The sequence below is a fragment of the Trichomycterus rosablanca genome, chromosome 9 (assembly GCF_030014385.1).
Source record: "Trichomycterus rosablanca isolate fTriRos1 chromosome 9, fTriRos1.hap1, whole genome shotgun sequence".
NCBI lineage: Eukaryota > Metazoa > Chordata > Actinopteri > Siluriformes > Trichomycteridae > Trichomycterus > Trichomycterus rosablanca.
Genome location: NC_085996.1, coordinates 3,953,585 through 3,974,977, shown reverse-complemented (window position 1 = coordinate 3,974,977; position 21,393 = coordinate 3,953,585). Strand labels below are relative to the sequence as shown.

General features: G+C 45.3%; 2 protein-coding genes across 2 annotated transcripts in view; one reads left to right on the top strand and one right to left on the bottom strand.

Annotated features, from left to right (window-relative positions):
* LOC134320457 (dynein axonemal heavy chain 8-like) overlaps positions 1-16,560 on the top strand; it is a 56,527-nt gene extending 39,967 nt beyond the window's left edge. The window contains exons 64-93 of the mRNA XM_063001845.1: positions 44-208; positions 361-587; positions 1,200-1,318; positions 1,402-1,505; positions 1,585-1,761; positions 2,575-2,742; positions 2,833-3,048; positions 3,572-3,709; positions 4,773-4,900; positions 4,977-5,148; positions 5,534-5,689; positions 5,771-5,926; positions 6,410-6,592; positions 6,680-6,785; positions 7,679-7,931; positions 8,010-8,200; positions 9,291-9,412; positions 9,759-9,877; positions 10,828-11,030; positions 11,109-11,182; positions 11,569-11,721; positions 11,817-11,972; positions 12,046-12,162; positions 12,688-12,789; positions 12,888-13,048; positions 14,199-14,355; positions 14,478-14,630; positions 14,741-14,930; positions 15,625-15,746; positions 16,116-16,560. Of these exons, the coding sequence (XP_062857915.1) occupies positions 44-208; positions 361-587; positions 1,200-1,318; positions 1,402-1,505; positions 1,585-1,761; positions 2,575-2,742; positions 2,833-3,048; positions 3,572-3,709; positions 4,773-4,900; positions 4,977-5,148; positions 5,534-5,689; positions 5,771-5,926; positions 6,410-6,592; positions 6,680-6,785; positions 7,679-7,931; positions 8,010-8,200; positions 9,291-9,412; positions 9,759-9,877; positions 10,828-11,030; positions 11,109-11,182; positions 11,569-11,721; positions 11,817-11,972; positions 12,046-12,162; positions 12,688-12,789; positions 12,888-13,048; positions 14,199-14,355; positions 14,478-14,630; positions 14,741-14,930; positions 15,625-15,746; positions 16,116-16,403 (4,776 nt within the window). The 3' untranslated portion in view covers positions 16,404-16,560. The remainder of the gene's footprint in view (positions 1-43; positions 209-360; positions 588-1,199; positions 1,319-1,401; positions 1,506-1,584; positions 1,762-2,574; positions 2,743-2,832; positions 3,049-3,571; positions 3,710-4,772; positions 4,901-4,976; positions 5,149-5,533; positions 5,690-5,770; positions 5,927-6,409; positions 6,593-6,679; positions 6,786-7,678; positions 7,932-8,009; positions 8,201-9,290; positions 9,413-9,758; positions 9,878-10,827; positions 11,031-11,108; positions 11,183-11,568; positions 11,722-11,816; positions 11,973-12,045; positions 12,163-12,687; positions 12,790-12,887; positions 13,049-14,198; positions 14,356-14,477; positions 14,631-14,740; positions 14,931-15,624; positions 15,747-16,115) is intronic.
* Positions 15,989-19,641, bottom strand: LOC134320455 (SAYSvFN domain-containing protein 1-like). The gene is made up of 2 exons (XM_063001840.1): positions 19,624-19,641; positions 15,989-17,988 (listed from the first exon to the last, which is right to left on the bottom strand). The coding sequence occupies exons 1-2, from the start codon at positions 19,639-19,641 to the stop codon at positions 17,653-17,655; spliced, it is 354 nt and encodes a 117-aa protein (XP_062857910.1). The 3' UTR covers positions 15,989-17,652.
* Between the last annotated feature and the right edge of the window lie 1,752 nt (positions 19,642-21,393).

The window sequence follows — 21,393 nt, the reverse complement described above, 5'->3', positions numbered from 1 at the left end:
ACACACTGCACTTGATATTCACTTTCTCATGTTTCTCCTCTAGGTCTCGAACCTTTTTGCTCGTGATGAACTGGACGAGATAACACAGAATCTCATCCCCGTAATGAAAAAGGAGACGCCCCGAGTGCCGCCCACCTTTGATAATCTGTATGAATACTTCATCTCCCGGGCCAAAAAGAACCTCCATGTGGTGCTGTGTTTTTCCCCGGTGAGTCTCACCCCTCTGTTTGATGCTCTTCATTTTATTCTCTCAGAATGTGAGTCAGATTCACTCACAGTAAAAGAGCAGTTACAGAAATCGTTGTAATTTTAAGACTGAAGTGAATTAACACGCTTCATAATGTGGAATATTTTGATCAGGTGGGGGAGAAGTTCCGCTCCCGCTCTCTGAAGTTCCCCGGACTGATATCCGGATGCACCATGGACTGGTTCACCCCGTGGCCGAGTGAAGCCCTGATGGCCGTGTCCCAGTATTTCCTCTCGGACTTCCACATGGTCTGTTCGCCTGAGGTGAAGACTGCGGTGGTCCAGACTATGGCCGTCTATCACGACAGAGTCTCCTCCACCTGCGAGAGCTACTTTGAGAGGTACCGTACTGTACTTAGAGATACAGCCATGTTAGAGAACCTCAGTTTTATAGACACTAAGTCACCCAAACTAGTAAAGAGGGTCAAGACGAGGATCAAACCCAGGTCCTCGGGGCATATTTTGCTGCCTCATCAATCGAATCTCACAGTGATGACGTCTAACATTCATTTAAAGGGAATTTATTTAATGGGTTAAGGGCCTTGTTCAAGGGCCCAACAGTGGCTGCACGACAGAGCCTGGATTTGCATTGACAGTCATTGACTGGTAGCCCAAAGCTCTATCCACTAGGCTCCCACTGTCCCTTGTACCTTATATCAAGGGTTTAACCTATGCTGTTATCTTTTAACTTAACGGGCACAAATTCCCACAGGCATACTGTAATATCAGAGTCATTTGAAGCGCTTTATTAGAGAATCGGCTATTGTTCTAGCTAAACAGCTCATTGTCAGGTGTCCAGATACCTTTGGTCATACCAATTCCACTTATACCAAAAGGTATTCATGTATAATCGAGCTGAATTCATGAAATCTGTCCCTTTCTTTTGCTACAGATCAGGTTTTGTGGTCCAAAGTCTGGAATCAACCTTTCTGTTCCTCTTTCTTTTTATTCAGATTCAGACGAAGGGCCCACGTCACCCCGAAATCCTACCTGTCCTTCATCAATGGATACAAAACCCTCTATACAGAGAAGCACACCCACATCAACACTCTTGTTGAGCGCATGAATGTCGGTAGGGACAAGGCCAGTACATTTGTAATGTGTTTTGTGTGTGTACGAGTGTGTTTGAGTGATCAAGCCCTGCTCGTTTCCCAGGTCTAGCCAAGCTAATGGAAGCCAGCGAATCCGTCGCGCAGCTGTCCAGAGACCTGGTGGTGAAGGAGCAGGAGCTGGCGTTGGCCTCGGCCCGAGCCGACAAGGTACATCATTCGATCAGAACTGAGCAGAGCGTTTTCACTTTGCTAGATCGATCGTGAGCTCATGGACTTGGTCGTGCAGGTCCTCAAGGAGGTGACTGTGAGCGCCGAGGCCGCCTCTGTGGTCAAAAACGAGGTGCAGGTGGTGAAGGATAAAGCGCTGAAGATCGTGGAGGAAATCGAGAAGGAAAAAGGTGTGGCAGAGCTGAAGCTGCAGGCGGCTGAACCTGCACTCATGAAAGCTGAGGCGGCTTTAAACGTGAGTTCCAAAAACTGATGTAGCAGCTCAAAAGTATTTGGACACCTGACCATGGGCTTGTCAGACCTCCCATTTTAAAAACACACAGTGGCGTCTGATCTATTCAGCTAGAACGACAGCGGCTTTTCTAATAAAGCCTCTTTAAATGACTTTGAAATACAGAATGCCTGTGGGAATTTGTGCCCGTTCAGTCGAAAGATGACAGCGTTTGTATGGCTCGGCACATGAATTCGATAATTAAAAGAAGTGTCCAAATACTTTTGTACTATATATACAAACCTGAAGAAGTGAGATCCAAGAGTTACCTCTCTTTAAATTTTAATGACAGAAGAAACCTAAAATAGAAATAAGCAGGAAACGCTTATAGGTGCTTATAAAACGATTTCTGAAGCACAATGCTAAGTGAGACCCAACCTGCCACGCCCACACAGGCCGACAGAAAGCGTAGTTCTCTCTGAACTAAACTTCAAAGCATTTTCTGCGCCTCATTAAAGGTTCCTCACTACCTGAGAAGCACCGTCTAACAGCGTACCTCTGACTGACTGGCTTTGCCCTCTGAATTATTTGCTAGATCTCCTGCTAGCGCTCTCTAACTTTTGTCATTAACTCAGTTGATACAGGGTAGAGTCGTTCTGGGTCTTTGATTCTGTTTTATGAGTTGACTTGTTCGGTTCCCTGCCGAGTGTGTGTGGTTCTGTTTGTGTGGCCTGTCCTTTCTACCCTTGTCCTGTCCTGTTCACTGGAACGACTGTAGGATCTGAAACCACTATATCCTAGATTTGTAAATCGTTTTTGACCTCGTGTCTTTAACAGACCATCAAACCGGCCGATATCGCAACAGTGAGGAAACTGTCCAAGCCACCACATTTAATCATGAGAATTATGGACTGCTGTCTGCTTCTCTTCCGCAAGAAGCTGGACCCCGTCGTCATGGATCCAGAGAGGCACTGCCTTAAGCCCTCCTGGAGCGAAGCCATGAAGGTAAAATCCCTGAAACACCGTGCAGGACCTCACGAGATCTGATGGTTCTAATGAGACTAATGATACGAGTCTCCTCTCTTCACCCCTAAGCTGATGAGCGGCGGCGGCTTCCTGACGTCACTGCAGCAGTTTCCTAAGGACACGATAACCGAAGAGACGATGGAGCTGCTGGAGCCGTACTTCCAGATGGAGGATTACACGCTGGAGAACGCCAGTAAAGTGTGCGGAAACGTGGCGGGTCTGCTGTCCTGGACACAGGCTATGGCCACCTTCTTCAGCATCAACAAGGAGGTGCTGCCACTGAAGGTAAAACACGAGAGCCGGACCCACAGAAATCACTTCAAAATACATACGGTGGTTTATTAATCATGGATATATACAATCTATACGATTAAAAACTCAAAGATTAAAGGCTTTTCTTACAGGTCTCACTTTTGTGTGTTGTGTGATTATAAATATGGACATGCTGAGGCAGCAAGACTAAAATCACTGCCAGTCATTAGACTCCTAAATTGTGAGCTGGAGTGGTGCAGGGGGTTTGATTTTGGGCTACGATCGCAAATTTAATTTTCATTAACCTCGAGACAGGAATACCCTGAACTCGGTGCCAGTCCATTGCAGAGCAGGGTGCCAGTCCCAGATCTCAGCTGTGATGGGCGAGCGTAATATACGATACCCCTGCACCTAAATGTAACGTGTGATGTTCACTTCTGGTTCATCAGCGGCAAAAGCACATTCGTTACCAGCATCCCAACACACACACACACACACAAGACTCTTCTCTAACTTTATTAGTAACACTGGCATATCCTGCCTTCTTCCTACCCAGGCTAATCTCAGCGTTCAGGAGAACAGGCTAACGGCAGCTAATAAGGAACTGGCTAACGCTCAGGCCCAGCTGGATGAAAAGCAGGCAGAGCTGGACATGGTGCTGGCCAAATTCGAAGCAGCCATGAAGGAGAAGCAGGTACGTCCTCTTCTACTGGTGACTGGTGCATCATACATCAGTTTTAACTGTAGATACTGGGATTTTCATCTCAACAGATCAAGCACTCAGTGTGTGTATGTGTGTGTGTGTGTGTGTGTGTGTGTGTGTGAGCGCTTCCTACCTAATCAGTCCATCTACCTGCACTAAAATTCACTGTAGCCAATCAGACTGCAGTTACCACCTTAAATTTCCAGTCACCAGTCAGACTCCACTTCAGACACTCAACGTCAGTCGGTTCTGGGCGTGGCGTTGAGTTTTAAAGACGTTGAGTTTCGAGGTATTTTCCCCCATAAGGATGTTTGGGGAACCTGTTAATGCGTCCATGGTCCCGGTGAGCTGCAGATATTTTAGTCTCATGTAAAATAATGAGGTTGTTTTTGACTCTTAAACACTGAAAATAACACAAATATAATATAAACACACTGAAATACAATTACTAACTGTTAAAAATGCAATAAAAGCTGCACTTTAGCTTTACTTTATTGTTTTGTTATGCTTTTTAATGAGTGGAGAGAACTTATGAGCAGTAATAATGAAGAGAGGTTTAGTGTTTTTATGTTGTTCTTTTAATACATTAAGTTAAGAGTTTTAGACTCTGGGAGAAGCTGATTCTGATTCTCACCATTTCTCAGAAGCTGGAGCTGTAACACAAAGTGAAACAGGAAGGAGAATCATGTGGAGCTGTAACCCTGGATCTGACGCTTATTCCACACTAATGCAGATTCAGCTCATGTTCACATGACATCTTACCACACCGCTCAAGCCAAGCGCTGATCAAAGCACACGTTGAGTTTGAGGGAAACGTTGAGTTTAAGGGTACAAATTTCTCAAAGAAGGCCGTCGAGTTTCAGATTTTGAGTTTAGGGGACGTACAGTTACAAGGTACCACAGTACTAACATTAGCTGTTGATCCAAGTCCACATTCCCTAATACCCGGGGCCCAATCAGAGCATTTCGTGGCCTTTTTATTTCACAAATCACTGTGTGTGTAAACGTGCATCTAATGCTTACGAGACACTGGAATAACGTTAACTGTTTTCAGGATCTGCTGAACGACGCCGAATCGTGCAGAAATAAAATGCAGACGGCCTCCGCTCTGATCGACGGGCTGAGCGGGGAGAAAGTGCGCTGGACCGAGCAGAGCAGAGAGTTCACCTCACAGATCAGCAGGCAGGTTTCTCTCAGTCTCTCCACGGCTCCTGGGGTCGAACCGAGGTTCACGTGTCTGTCTCTGCTCTGCTCTCAGGCTGGTTGGAGACGTCCTGCAGCTGACCGGCTTCCTGTCCTACTGTGGTCCGTTCAACCAACAGTTCCGTAACATGCTGCTGAAGGAGATCTGGGAGGACGAGCTCACGAAGAAGAACATTCCCTTCACTGAAAACCTGAACCTGATCTCCATGCTGGTGGACCAGCCCACAGTAGGATTTTATTTAACATCCTGGTCTTAATACCACCTACATGATGTGGGATTTAGTCCTAGATACTCAGTTCTGGTTACAGTGCTGGTACTGGTGCTTTATCTAAAGCGACTTAGAGTAGAGTGACAGTACAGTCTCAGCAATTAAGGGTTAAGGGCCTTGCTAAAGGGCCCAACAGCAGCAATCTGGCAAAGGTGGGGCTTGAACCAGCAAGCTTATGATTGGATGAATCCAAAACAAAACAGTAAATGTTCTGAGTGTAAAGAGAAGCCCTGATTAATCAGTAGTCAGTACTGATGCCTGATGAGAGTGGGATCAGTGAAGGCTGTTGATGGAATGTTGATGGAAGACCCTCACAGGTGGTATCTTCTCCCCCCTCGTTCAGATCAGCGAGTGGAATCTGCAGGGCCTTCCGGGTGATGACCTGTCGGTGCAGAACGGCATCATTGTCACCAAAGCTACCCGCTTCCCCCTCCTCATCGACCCCCAGACTCAGGGCAAGGCTTGGATCAAGAAGAAGGAGAAAGCCAACGAGCTCCAGGTCAGATCCGTGGCTCAGGCTAGCTAACGTCAGCACTAGGTACACGACATGATGCTAACGAACGCTCCGTATCGTTCCAAGGTCACGTCTCTGAATCACAAGTACTTCCGCACCCATCTGGAGGACAGCCTGTCCCTGGGTCGCCCTCTGCTCATCGAGGATGTACCCGAGGAGCTGGACCCAGCGCTGGATAACGTGCTGGAGAAGAACTTCATCAAGTCTGGATCCTCCTACAAGGTGAGCGTTACATTTACATTTCCGGAATTTAGCAAAAGCGACTTACAGTCTGAGCAATTGAGGGTTTAGGGCCTTGCTTAAGGGCCAAACAGTGGCAGTGGTAGGGTTTGAACCAGCGACCTTCTGCTTACTAGTCCAGTACCTTAACCACTTGGCTACAACCGCCCTACATGTCAATCATTTCTATCACATTTCATCCAAAGGCCCTTACAATTATGACTGAATACAGTTTGAGCATTTAAGGATTAAGGGCCTTGCTTAGGGGCCCAACAGTGGCAGCCTGGTGATGATGGGGCTTAAACAGACAACCGTATGATTACTAGTCCAGTACCTTAATCACTGAACTACCACTGCCCATGCATGTAAATAAATAAACAATGAATGGATTAATCACAGGGCAGATGTAGGTGGGTACCAGAGCTTTTACATCAGGACGTGCCTGCATATCCTGTTCAGTGTTAACCGAAACACTGCGTACGACAGGTTAAAGTCGGAGACAAAGAGATCGACGTGATGGACGGCTTCCAACTCTACATCGCCACCAAGCTGCCCAACCCGTCCTACACGCCCGAGGTCTGTGCCAAAACCTCCATCATCGACTTCACCGTGACCATGAAGGGCCTGGAGAACCAGCTGCTGGGCAGAGTCATCCTGACCGAGAAATACGTACGTCTGCACACGTTTCACGTCATCCCTTACATTCCTTTCAGTGATAAATAATGAGCCGGTCCATCACTGACTGATGTTACACAGGAACTGGAGGCTGAGAGGCTGAATCTGATGCAGGACGTCACGGCCAACAAGAGGAAGATGAAAGAGCTGGAGGATAATTTGCTTTACAAGCTCAGCACCACAAAAGGTGCGTATATAAGACCATACCAAAATAATAATTTAGTATTTAGTCATGAAGTCATGAGTATATTCATGTATTCATCTGTAACAGATCAGGTCTAACAACCGCTACTGTAACGTGGCGGAATGAATTTACCATGTCGGGCTTAGTGGGTAGCACTGTCGCCTCACAGCAAGAAGGTCCTGGGTTTGATCCCCAGGTAGAGCGGTCTGGGTCCTTTCTGTGTGGAGTTTGCATGTTCTCCCCATGCCTGCGTAGGTTTCCACCGGGAGCTCCGGTTTCCTCCCACAGTACAAAGACGTGCAAGTGAGGTGAACTGGAGATACAAAATTGTTCATGACTGTGTTTGATATTAAACCTGTGAACTGATGAATGAAGTGCGTCAAACATGATGTTAAAATCCTCATAAATAAATAAAGAGTCATGTCCTTCTGTGTTGCTATGCTGGCTGACAGAGGGGGCACGGAGGCGCAGATGATTGATGTGTCCAGCTCTCTGCTGGCATGGGAAACCAGCATGGTCTCAGCAATGAAAAGTTAAAAAGTTATTTATTTAATTTACTTTCTTTTCTTAGTTTTTTGGGAGTAAACTAACACGTCAACCAAGGAGTAGATCTGGCCCAAACAAGAAATACAGCTTATTTTTACCCAAGTATTTAGACTCAAAGTAAACTCAGACAAATGGTTGAGCAGACCATTAAAGGGTTAATAATGTGCTGACTGGACACAACTGTGATTCTTACAAATATCACAATTACCGGTTGAACTTGAGTAAACTTACTGGTCCATGTAGCACAAGGTCACCGTAAGTTATTTGAGTAAGTAATAAAGAAACTTTTAGAGGTCTTGTAAATGAAAATAGACTTGTTGTTTAGTCCACCCCCGTCTCTGTCTGTTCAGGCTCTCTGGTCGACGACGAGTCCATGATCGGGATCTTGAGAGTCACTAAGGAAACAGCAGCGGAGGTGAGCGAGAAGCTCAACGTGGCCACCGAGACGGAGACGAAGATCCTCGCCGCTCAGGAGGAGTACCGTCCCGCGGCGTCCCGCGGCAGCATCCTCTACTTCCTCATCACAGAGATGAGCATGGTCAACGTCATGTACCAGACCTCGCTCGCCCAGTTCCTCAGGATCTTCGACCTCTCCATGTCGAGGTGCCGTTAACCCCGCACCTCCATCTGTAACCACTTTATTATGAGTGCGTATTTTAATTATGAGTGAATCTTTTCCAGGTCAGAAAAAACCCCCCTGACCCAGAAGCGCATCGCTAACATCATCGACTGTCTGACGTACGAGGTGTTCAGATACACGGTCCGAGGCCTGTACGAGAATCACAAGTTCATCTTCACTCTGCTGCTGGCTCTCAAGATCGATCTGCAGAAGGGCAACATCAAGCACAGCGAGTTCCAGATTCTTATTAAAGGTGCCACCTGAGACAGAAAGCTACAGCACACGAGGGAATATTTATCCCTCTGTCTCTTTAACTTTCTAATTTAATGCCCTAAACTCATTTTTAACTCGCACAGGGCAAATTAACACTGTAAACACGGTAAAAACAACACAAAGCAGGCGATGCTGTCCTGACAGGATATAAAAGGAGCATTGATGAGTTCTTATAGAAGATTGTATGCAGTAGTAGACCTAGAGCTGAACTCTTTTGGAAGTAACATGTTTTCATTGCTGTAATGTTTAAACCTGACGATACTGTGACGGTATTGTAGGACCATTCCGCCGAATCGGTGCCATTTCTGTCCCCAGGAATCTTTAAAATGCATTTATATATTTATTTATTTATATTTATATATATATATATATAATATATATACTGTATATGCATTGTCTCCCTTTTTCTCCCAACTTTAAGTGCGAGAACGAAGCCAACCCACGCCCCCTCCGACACGTGGGCAGCAGCCGTATGCATCTCATCACCTACACTTTGACGAGTGCAGTGCGGATCAGCACTGTGTACGGAGAGACACACCCTGATCAGCGCACTCTCTCCCAGTCTCTGTGCAGGTGCCATCAATCAGTCAGCAGAGGTCGTAGTTGCATCAGTTATGAGAGAGTCCCTATCCGGGTTAATATCCCACCCCTATATGAACAACAGGCCAATCGTTGTCCATGTGGCTGCTCAGCCCAGCCGGCAGGCAGAGCCGAGACTCGATACGATGTATGTGAGATCCCAGCTCTGGTGTCCTAGCGCGTGTTTTTACCGCTGCGCCACCTGAGCGGCCTTAAAATGCATTTTTAATTAAGCAAAATATCCTGCACATTGATTTAATAACGAGTTCGGGAGATATAATTTAAAACGTTCATTAAAACTCCCTACAACACTGAAAAAGTAGTATTTCTTCATGTCCCCACTTTGACACGACAGCTTACAGTGAAATATAAGGATTAATGGTTGTGGATCCCTCTGATGTTTGGAGCCAGGTTCAGTTTATCAGAGCAGAACTGAGAACATTTCACAGTGATTGTTTATCTGAATTTTGTTTCACTCTCTCTGTTTAAAGGTGGTGCCGCCCTGGATCTCAAAGCTTGTCCTCGTAAACCCTTCCGCTGGATTCTGGACATGACATGGCTGAACCTGGTTGAGCTGAGCAAACTGCCCCAGTTCACCAACATCATGAGCCAGGTCAGTAACATCCTGTAAAATGTGCTTTATAATATAATAACTTCTAATGGCAAATTCACCAAAAAATGTGCAGATAGAAAAATGATTTAAACAAATATGAACACTTGTTTGAAAGCTGTGGTCAGAGCTCAGGGTCAGTCATTGTACCAAGAGATTTAAGGGCCCTACTAAAGGGATTTAAACTCACAGCCTTCCAGTTGATACCCAAAGCTTGCTTTTTACTCTGACACACTGTAGCCTATGAATAATGATGATTACACATTTGTGTTGAGTTTTATTGGCATACAGTTAATAAATAGTATTATTATATTGATGTTTATGCACACGTTCCTGTTCATACACAAAGGTGTCCCGGAATGAAAAGGGCTGGAAGGCGTGGTTCGATATGGACGCACCAGAGGACGCAGTGATTCCCGATGGTTATAATGATTCACTGGAGATCTTCCACAAATTACTGCTTATCAGGTACAATATCAGTCGTCTAAGGGTACGATTCTTCTCCCTCTGGCTGCTGCAAATTAATTTGATGCCAAAAGTTTTACATCAAGAGTTACATCAACTCAAGACATCATCAAAAAGCATCATCAGCCGTGCAATCATTGTAAAATTTAGCAGAATGCACCTCATTTTACTTGGAAGATGGGTCTGGGTCTGGATCAGGTCTGATTCTGTGTTTTAAGTAAATGGGCTCATTCAGATACATGAGCTCTGATTTGCTCATGATGGTTAATGCCATTACTCCAAACCAGAGAAAAGTTCAGCTCTCCTTACTCCTGATATTAATAATGTATTTATTTTTATGACTTCAGATGGGGTGACCTTAAAGATGCTGTAGATCTTAAATCTAAATCTACTTTTTTTATTTTCTCCCATTTTTCTCCCGATTTAGCATAGCAAATTAGTCTTCCACCGCTGGGGATCCCGACTGCGTCCGAGGAGGGTATATTCGCCTGTCCCATGCCCCCTCTGACGCGTGCACAGTCCCTTAACCCCTTCTTATTTGCCCACGCCTCAGTGGATTGGCACATGAGGCCGGATATCACGCGCCTCGGGCTACTTATCAGGGTCCTTACACAGCATCGAAGACCTCGCCTACTTTTTAGTCCCGTCTTTTCCCACACAACAGACTTCGATTGCCAATTTTGTCTCACATTTGTGCCCGCTAGAGTCCCAGCACTGGTGTGCTAGCGGAATATATCGCTGTGCCACCCGGGTGCCCTAAATCTACTTTTGTGATAGTTTCAGTGTTTATTAACAGAACCATTCATTAAATTGCTTTCTCAGTTAAAAAGAGGATGAAAATTAATCACCGCTTGTGATTAACCATGTGTGGATCATTACAGTATCAGCAGACCAGGACTTTTAAAGCACCACCATTGTGAATGAAGTGAATTTAAACAAATGTCATGTGACAGATCCTGGAGTCCAGATCGCACGCTGTCTCAGGCCAGGAGCTACGTAGGGCACGCATTGGGCGCGAGGTTCGCCCAGTCTGTTATTCTCAATCTGGAGGCAACGTGGGGGGAGAGCGACCCTCGTACCCCTCTGATCTGCTTCCTCTCCATGGGCTCGGATCCAACCAACCAGATAGAAGCTCTCTCCAAGAAACTCAGACTCGGTAATAAAGCCGTAACTAATTACAGTGGAGCAAAAAGTGGAGGACTGTTTTTTACTGTATGTTGGGTTGCTTGTTTAGAATGCAGAGCTATATCTATGGGACAGGGACAGGAAGTGCATGCGAGGAGGCTGGTGCAGATGTCCATCGCACAGGTACCAACACTACCTACAGAGACGTTTATTATATTCAGAAATTAAATCCTGTGTAAATAAGATTTAATCACACTAAAGATAAGTCTGAGAACTGGTATAGGGTACTGGGGTTCCAGTCTCAGTGATGCTATAGGCTGACAGGGTGTCTGCACATACATGATTGGCTGTGTCTGAGGGAGGAGGGATAGAAGGAAGTCCTTGCACCCAGTATGCGGTCTGTGAAACCGGACCTGCCGTGACCCTGACCTGGCATAGCCATGACTAAAGCATTTCTGTATGGAGCAAACATCAAGTCTTATTTAGAAGACCTTACAAACCTTCTTGTCATACATTCAGTTTAAAGCTCATCACCAGTAATTGTGTGTCTGACCGTCTGTGGTCCACAGGGAGGCTGGGTCCTGCTGCAGAACTGCCACCTGGGTCTGGAGTTCATGGACGAGCTGCTGGACACCGTGAGCACAGTGGAGAACGTTCATGAGAGCTTCAGGGTGTGGATCACCACGGAGCCACACGACCGCTTCTCCATCACGCTGCTGCAGGTAATGTAACATCATCAACAGGGGGGAAACTTGGGGGAAACCAGGGGGTCGAGGTCTCCGATCATCATCATCAAAGAATCTTCTTGTCGTTTTAGTCCTCCATCAAGTTCTCCAACGATCCTCCTCAGGGAGTGAAAGCCGGACTGAAGCGAACGTTCGTCGGGATCTCTCAGACTCAGCTGGACGTCAGCAACCTGCCCATGTGGAAGCCGCTGCTGTACAGCGTCGCGTTCTTGCACACGGTGGTGCAGGTAGGAACGACCTGGCGCTTACAGGATACGTGGTTTCCCAGAATTACACAGTCTTCACCTTTTTTTTACGCAGGAACGTCGCAAGTTCGGACCCCTGGGCTGGAATATTCCGTACGAGTTCAACTCGGCAGACTTCAGCTCCAGTGTGCAGTTCATCCAGAACCATTTGGATGAGTGCAGTCCCAAAAAGGTTCGGAATAATGTCTTACTTTGATAAAAAGTCTTTGGGTCTGTGTGAAACCGAGCTCTCTCTGTACATAGACGCGTTTCCCATCATTCTACACTCCCGAGAAGAGGGCGTGTCTAAATTCTTAGCTCCCTTAAAATGCTCCTACTGAGGCGCCTTAATTCTGAGTGATGATCTGACTGAGCGTCTCCTTAGCGCTGAAGGCAATCCCAGCATTCAGTGCGGCACAACTTTGCTCACAAAAAACTACAAACGTGGCGGATGAATCAATCCAGAGCAACTAACGGAGTTCCTTTGACATGTAAATAAATTCACATTGATGTTTAATTTGTATAAAGGTGCAGGAGTGACGTTTATTTGTAAATTCAGGCGTAGAGCGTCTAAATAATCTGATTATGAGCTCCATGTCTGATTAGAATGCTCTGTACTGAGGGAGCTGATCAGGTTTACAGTGGGGAGCAGGGCGGGTCACTAGGTTCAGTGTGTGTCCTTTGCTCGTGCTGACCAGTTTGGCTTGTTTATCTGCAGGGCGTGTCGTGGGACACCGTGCGCTACATGCTGGGAGAGGTGCAGTACGGAGGCAGAGTGACGGACGACTACGACAAACGACTTCTGAACTGTTTTGCACGAGTAACACACGACCCCCCCAACCTAATAATAAATATAATAACGTTAGCGTATGATGTACGAGAGACGTTTTTAATCGTAACCGCCGCTCTGATTACCAGGTGTGGTTCGGCGACCGGCTGTTCGAGCCCTCGTTCTGCTTCTACACCGACTACAATGTTCCCGTGTGTAAGACGGTGGAGGAATACCTGGAGTATATTCACACTCTGCCCTACGTCGACACCCCTCAAGTGTTCGGTCTGCATCCCAACGCTGATATCACGTAAGAGTCCATCAGAGCTGCTCACACACACTCACACTCTCACCTGAACACAACACCTCACTCTCCACCCAGAAACCCCAAGAAAACTTTAAGGAATTATGTGCTTCATCTTTGCAGCAACAGTTTAGGGAAGGCCCTTTTTTGTTCCAGCATAACCCTACTAAACTTAATAACCTCACAATGAAGTTAAATGTCTTAATAATAAAATAACGACGTGGGTTTTACTCTCACATTTACACCGATCAGGCATAACATTAAAACCACCTCCTTGTTTCTACACTCACTGTCCATGTTATCAGCTCCACTTACCATATAGTAGTCCATCTGTTTCTCTGCATGCTTTGTTAACCCCTTTCACCCTGTTCTTCAATGGTCAGGACCCCCACAGGACCACCACAGCGCAGGTATTATTTAGGTGGTGGATCATTCTCAGGACTGTGTTTGTTGTGCTGGTATGAGTGGATCAGACACAGCAGCGCTGCTGGAGTTTTTAAACACCTCACTGTCACTGCTGGACTAAGAATAGTCCACCAACCAAAAATATTCAGCCAAGAGCGCCCCGTGGGCGGCGTCCTGTGACCGCTGATGAAGGTCTAGAAGATGAGCGACTCAAACAGCAGCAATAGATGAGCGATCGTCTCTGACTTTACATCTACAAGGTGGACCGACTAGGTAGGAGTGTCTGATAGAGTGGACAGTGAGTGGACACGGTGTTTAAAAACTCCAGCAGCGCTGCTGTGTCTGATCCACTCATACCAGCACAACACACACTAACACACCACCACCATGTCAGTGTCACTGCAGTGCTGAGAATCATCCACCACCTAAATAATACCTGCTCTGTGGTGGTCCTGACCATTGAAGAACAGCATAAAAGGACTACAGTCAGTAATTGTAGAACTACAAAGTGCTTCTATATGGTAAGTGGAGCTGATAACATGGACAGTGAGGGTAGAAACAAGGAGGTGGTTTTAATGTTATGGCTGATCGGTGTACGTCTACGCTTACAACTGTGACCGAACACAGTTCAAGCCATTAAGGTCTAAGGGCCTCGTTTAGGAGCCCAAACCAGCAATCCTCTGTTTACTAGTTACTGGTAAGTTGTGAGGATAATTGTCTTTGTTAAATGCTAGAAATGAACTTCTGACAGGTATCAGGGTAACACCTCAGCCGAAGTCCTGGACACCATCACAAACATCCAGCCTAAAGAGAGCGCCGGAGGTTCAGGAGAGACGCGAGAGTCGATCGTCTACCGCCTCGCCCAGGACATGCTGGATAAACTCCCTCCCAACTACGTACCTCATGAGGTATAAGAGTGTTTAACAGTGCCGTTTACTTTATAAAGAAATGAATTTATAAGTGGTGCTTATTAAATTACAGCCACGCTTAAATGTCCCCGATTAATAATCTGTGTAACATCACTGACCAGGTGAAAGCCAGGCTGGTGAAAATGGGAGCCCTGACCTCCATGAACATCTTCCTGAGGCAGGAGATCGACCGCATGCAGAGGGTCATCAGCGTGGTCCGGACTAGCTTGATCGATCTCAAGTTGGCCATTGAGGGCACCATCATCATGAGTGAGGTAGGAACTGATGACTGGGTCTTACCCACTGTTGCACATTTTCACCACCACTGTAGCTCGGTCATTCTGAGGCTGCCTGGCCAGTAACGAGCGTTTGTATTGGCTTGCAGAGCCTCAGGGACGCGCTGGACAACATGTTCGACGCTCGAGTCCCAAACCTGTGGAAGAAGCTCTCCTGGGAGTCGTCCACCCTGGGGTTCTGGTTCACCGAGCTCCTGGAGAGAAACGCTCAGTTCCATAGCTGGCTGTTCGATGGGAGGCCCAAAACATTCTGGATGACCGGATTCTTCAATCCCCAGGGTAACCAGACTGTAATCACTTTGTTCTGTTTATTAAAAATGTAGAAGATGCACATTTAATCACTAAATTTGGAGTTTTTTTAGATTGTATTAGGAATTAGAATGAATGAAAAGCCAGCCAGTATGAGACACCAGCTCACGTCAAACCAGTACTGCATGAGTAAGGCTGGATTAAACACTTATTAGTGCCGGCTGTGCCACTGTTCCTTGTGAGGCCGTGCCGTTTACCTTGCCTCGGTGCTACCTCAAGTAACATTTACTCCATTTATTCTTTGACGCTCGGTTTTTACCGCTACACTCAAACTTTAATCTGATTTGTCACTTACCTTTTCAAAGCACCACCAGTAGGACAGTGAAAAGTGAAGCATTGTTTCACAAAACCCAATTAGAACCATGGCATTGTGGGAAAAACACAGAAAGGTGAGAGCGGGTTTGCATTATAGGTAGCAGTCGTACATTTCCTAATCCTGGAATCACATCGTAGCTCTTTAATAAGATTTAGTGCATCTTTTAGAGTAATTCAGGAATAAAATGTAATGAAGCCGCTTTATTATTTGGCTGTAAGTTTTTATCTTATCACGTGTCCAAATGACGAGCATTCCTGTTTTACACAAAAGTCCGTATTCTAAACAACTGCATGTAAATAAACCGTCCGTACCATGGTTAGTATTTATTATTGTGTGTGACCGCTGCAGGTTTCCTCACAGCGATGATGCAGGAGGTGACGAGGGCACACCGAGGCTGGGCGCTGGACACCGTCACTCTACACAACGAGGTGTTAAAGCAAACCAAGGAGGAGATCACCACCGCACCCACGGTAAGAGCGCCACACAGAGGGCAGAACACTCAACACCAAATGATGTACATACTGTACATTGCTGTATTTTCATTTTAATTATTTACTATTTATCTGTGCTATTTCTCTATTTTCTGTATATATACAAAATTCTGTCTAGTACATTACCTGTATAATCTTGTCTGTATATTGTAGAGAGATAACAACAGCTGGAAACGAATTCCTCGTGTGTGTAAACATACTTTATATAAAGCAGATTCTGATTTAGGTGGTAAATTCTTTATTCCACAGGGTCACGCAGGGCTGAACGTGAGTCCACAGCACAGCCTGCTCCTAATTTCAACACTGTCCATGCTTATATTTATTCATGTATTTATGTTTGTGGTGTAGGAGGGCGTGTACGTGTACGGCCTCTATCTGGACGGAGCCGGCTGGGACCGCAAGAACTGCTGTCTCGTCGAGGCCACGCCCAAAGTGCTGTTCACCCCTCTCCCCGTGGTGCACATATTCGCCATCAACTCCACCGCCCCGAAAGACCCCAGACTGTACGTCTGCCCCGTCTACAAGAAACCCCGGCGCACCGACCTCACCTACATCACCGGAATCGTGCTGCGTACGGTGCAGCCCCCCGACCACTGGATCCTGCGCGGTGTCGCCCTGCTGTGTGATATCAAATAATCGCACCAACACACACACACACTGACCCACACACGCGTTCCGTTTCTTTGTTCTTTATTCAATTCAGTTCATGGAAAAATATTTTAATTGTTATTAAAAGGTTCAGGTTCTTGTTCAGCATTAAAAATAAAAAAAATATGAGTTTATCTTCACTAAACTGTGTTTGATCTTTGGTACAAGTTCTGTCACCACAACTGCAGTTTTTCTGCATTTATAAACAAGATTAATTATATTATTATCAATTTATAGTCTGAGACCCACGACTTTTACTTTATTAAATTCACTTAAATGACTTTCTGAACTGTAAGTAGCTGATCTGTATTCAGCTGGTATGGTCAAAAGTATTCGGACGCCCGACCATTAGCTTGTCGGACGTCCCATTTAAAAAAAAAACCAGACTGATCCTCTGTGTGATCTCTCAGCTAGAACAGCAGCCGCTCCTCTGAGAAGCTTCTCACAAGGCTTTAAAGTGTGTCTGTGGGAATTTGTGCTCATTCTGTAGTACAACAGAGCATTAGTAAGGTTGGGTACTGATGATGATGATGTTCTGGTTTATCCTACAAACTGTTCAAACTGAACGTGAAATAGGAATTTAGAACCTGTAAAAAACATAAACTTGCCATTTACAAAATCCTGTCCAAAAGTATGTGGACGTCCTTCCTAATTAAGCTCATGTGTTTTAGTAATTATGCTAAAGAATTTGCATGCTTACACACTTTCTACATCTACATACTTTATGGCCCTTGTTTGGCACGACTACAGTTTTAAATTGTTTTTACCGCCTGGTCAGGGTCATGGTGATCAAAAACCTTCTCATCCAGCATCAGTGCCCGACGTCACATGCTCTTTTGACTGAACAGGCACAAATTCCCTCAGACACGCCATAAATTCTTGTTTTAAAAAAAGGTTCTTATTGGACAGTGGTAGCCTAGTGGGTAGAGCTTTGGGCTATCAGTCAGAAAATTGCCCTTGAGCAAGGCCCTTAACCCCGTCTGCTCCGGTGCCATACAATGACTGACCCTGCGCTCTGACCCCAGCTTTCAAACTAGCTGGGATATACAAAGAAAGAATTTCATAGTTTCATGTGTAGATAAATATATAAAATAAAAAACATTCTTCTTTTTTCATCAGTAATTTATATAAATGTACCGACGTCCTCGTTCAGCCCCCGAGGCTCCAGCTGAAGTCTGACCGTTGCACTCGGACCTGGATGTTCCGAATTCCAGCGGTTCCGTCAGGGTCTCGTGCGTTACGTCCGTGCCCCGGTGTTTAGGAGTCTGTAGCCCATCTCGCCCTCCAGCTGTTCGGCGGTGAGCGTCCCCAGGATGGGCTGGCAGTCGGGGTTGAAGACGGAGTAGGCGCTCATCTCTCCGGGTCTCCTGAGCGTGGGGCTGCGCAGACCCTCGTACAGCCAGTAGAACAGAGAGATGAGGAAGAAGGGAAGCCCGAAGTCCAGCTCACAGAAGAGACCCAGCAGAACCAGCCACAGCAGCACCTTCAGCAGGGTCAGGTTAGTGACGGCCAAACGGTCCACGCCCAGCCAGCGGCCCACCGCGCTGTCCAGCAACCAGTCCGAGCTGTCCTGCTACAGGGCAGAGCAAAATACAATCAAACTACAGCACTCTCAACAGCACTCTCAACAACACTCTCAACAGCACTCTCAACAGCACTCTCAACAACACTCACAACACTCTCAACAGCACTCTCAACAACACTCTCAACATCACTCTCAACAACACTCTCAACAGCACTCTCAACAACACTCAACAGCACTCTCAACAACACTCTCAACATCACTCTCAACAGCACTCTCAACAACACACTCAACAGCACTCTCAACAACACTCTCAACAACACTCTCAACATCACTCTCAACAACACTCTCAACAGCACTCTCAACAACACTCAACAGCACTCTCAACAACACTCTCAACATCACTCTCAACAGCACTCTCAACAACACTCTCAACAACACTCAACAGCACTCTCAACAACACTCTCAACAGCACTCTCAACAACAGCACTCAACAACACTCTCAACAGCAGGGAGGGACCCTACCAAGGAAACATGGTAAAACTTCCCATATTGAGTTTATGTTATGTTCCGAAAATCCTAACATCATGATCAGATTACTAAACTGCATCTAAACAGATGATATAACTTGTAATAACCTAATTATTCAGTTTATTAACACAATAATGCTTTTTACTGCAAGTTTCCGTATTTCACTTTATCGCGAGTCGGATCAAAAGTTTATATAAAGAACCGACTCAGTGAGCCGAGTCAAATGATCGACTCTAACATCCGACAGAAAACAGCTTTCTCAAAGATCCTGTTCTTCTAAATACATGAATACAGATCATCAGTACATGCAGATTCTGTACACTTACTGACGACGACTAGAAGGTGGAAATGAGGAAACTGGAATGTTTAACAATGAAATGCTCATTACAAGCTTACATGAGTCGAATCGCAATGATTTGACTCACTCCACATGCGCAGTAACGTTGGCGCGAACAGGACACGTGGCTTAAACCGCGAATCTCTATTGGTTAACGCCGCTTTGCGCCAAAACGTCTGTTCAAAAATACAAGTACTGCATGACAGAAGCGCCAGTTCTGTTATTATTGTGGAGGAAATAAGGCTTATATATCGCTCCGTTTAATTACATCTTTATCTAACCTGCACAGGTAAGAGTCCACATTTACTCTACATAAATGCCCTGGACCCCTTTCCTACTGCTTTAGTAAAAGTGCACACCGTTACTATAAGTCCTCTGATTACAACTGTAGTAAATTTCTCCCTCCAAGCTGGCTATGTTCCACCTTCATTAAAAACTGCCATAATTAGACCACTTCTAAAAAAAACAGCACTTGATCCTGAAGTTTTGGCAAATTATAGGCCTATCTCCAATCTTCCTTTTCTCTCTAAGGTATTGGAAAAAGTAGTTGACACTTATCTCCAGGATCACCTTAAACACAACAACCTTTTTGAAAAATTTCAGTCTGGTTTCCGCTCTGCTCATAGCACAGAAACGGCCTTGGTTAAAGTTACCAATGACCTTCTGATGATGGCTGACGCTGGCTCACCTTCTCTGCTTGTCCTCCTGGATTTATCGGCAGCATTTGACACCATTGACCATGGTATGCTCTTACGCCGGTTATACCACACCATTGGACTCACTGATGCTGCCCTGGCTTGGTTTCAGTCCTATCTTACCGACAGAACAGAGTACATCTCTATTGGAAATGCAAGGTCCCAGTCATATGCTGTGACATGCGGAGTCCCCCAGGGGTCAGTCCTGGGCCCCGTCCTTTTCACCCTATACATGCTTCCCCTTGGCCAAATTATAAAACGCTATGGAGTTTCATTTCACTGCTACGCTGATGATATACAACTTTACATGAAAATTGACACAAATTCCCTCCATTCTGCTGCTCCCTCATCATCATCTTCATCAGCATCTCTTTCAATACTCTCTGCCTGCCTGGAGGAGATAAGTTTGTGGATGAAACACAACTTTCTTCAGCTAAATAGTGCAAAAACTGAAGTGATGTTGGTTGGCACCTCACTCCAGACCCAGTCATCCCCTATAACCAGTATTACACTGGCTGGTCATACTATTTCTCCCTCTTCAACGGTTATCAATCTTGGCATAAAATTCGACCCTCAACTCACTTTTGAAGCCAATATTAAACATCTATGCAAGACCTCCTTTCATCATCTCAGAAACATTGCCAAACTTCGTCCTACCATCACCATCTCAGATGCTGAAAAGCTGGTTCACGCATTTGTTTCCTCCAGGCTGGATTACTGCAATGCACTTCTCATCGGGATTTCTACCAAGAGTCTCCAGAGATTGCAGTATATCCAGAATAGTGCTGCACGGATCCTGCTGAGAGTACGGAAACACGAGCACATTACACCTATCCTTCTTTCACTCCACTGGCTCCCTGTCTCTGCAAGGATAGAATATAAAATTTCTCTCCTTACATATCAGTGCATCTATGGAAATGCACCGCCCTACATGAAAGAACTTCTTACCCCTAAAATTTCATCCCTCCTTTCTGCAAAATCAAATCTTCTCCACATTCCCAGAACTAAACTAAGTACCATGGGTGATCGGGCTTTCTGTTCTGCTGCTCCTCGTCTATGGAATGCCCTTCCTGACCATCTGAGGGCACCACAGACGATTGAGAGTTTTAAAAAGGGTCTAAAAACTTTACTTTTTAACAGATGTTATGACTGTTAAATTAACGCTGATTTTATGATGTATGTCTCATAATGCTATGTTTATATTTGTTTTATATTTCATGTTTTATATTACTGTTTTTCTGTAGCACTTTGAGATTTGTTTTCAAATGTAAAGTGCGTTATAAATAAAATGTATTATTATTATTATTATTACATTCTGGCTTTAAAAGGAATAAATGGTGTAAAGTTTGTGCTCCTCTATTTGATTATGAGTTGATTTTCTAAGTGAAAGTAAGTGAACATGTCTTCTACAGGAAACTCTCATCTGCACATTTATTTTAAAGCTGTTTATATCTAATTATTACAAATAGTGACATGTATTATTTTACTTTATGTCACTAATGTATTATATGTGCATGCACACTGTAAAAAAAAAACTGGGTGCCAAACAAATGCCAGCCACTGTGGGACAGCTCGGTGTGACTGGGCATTACTGCTGGCAGGGACACAGGGAAGAATGTGGGTATTATTTCAGACTGGTAGTGAACTCATGCTCTCTCTGGCCCTAGAGCACGAGATTTAGCTTCCCTTAAGAGCTTTAACTTCACACTTTAATAATATCGTTCACAAATGTTAGTCATGGCCGTGCATTAGGCTCTCATCCCACATGTTAACAGAGCGTGGGCATGAATTATGCATATTGATAAGGTCACCAGCAGCTCTCTGTAGGGTTGTTTGTTCTAACACACTGTTTGTTTGCTGTACAGGCGCCATGGCAGAACTCGGTGCAAAGCA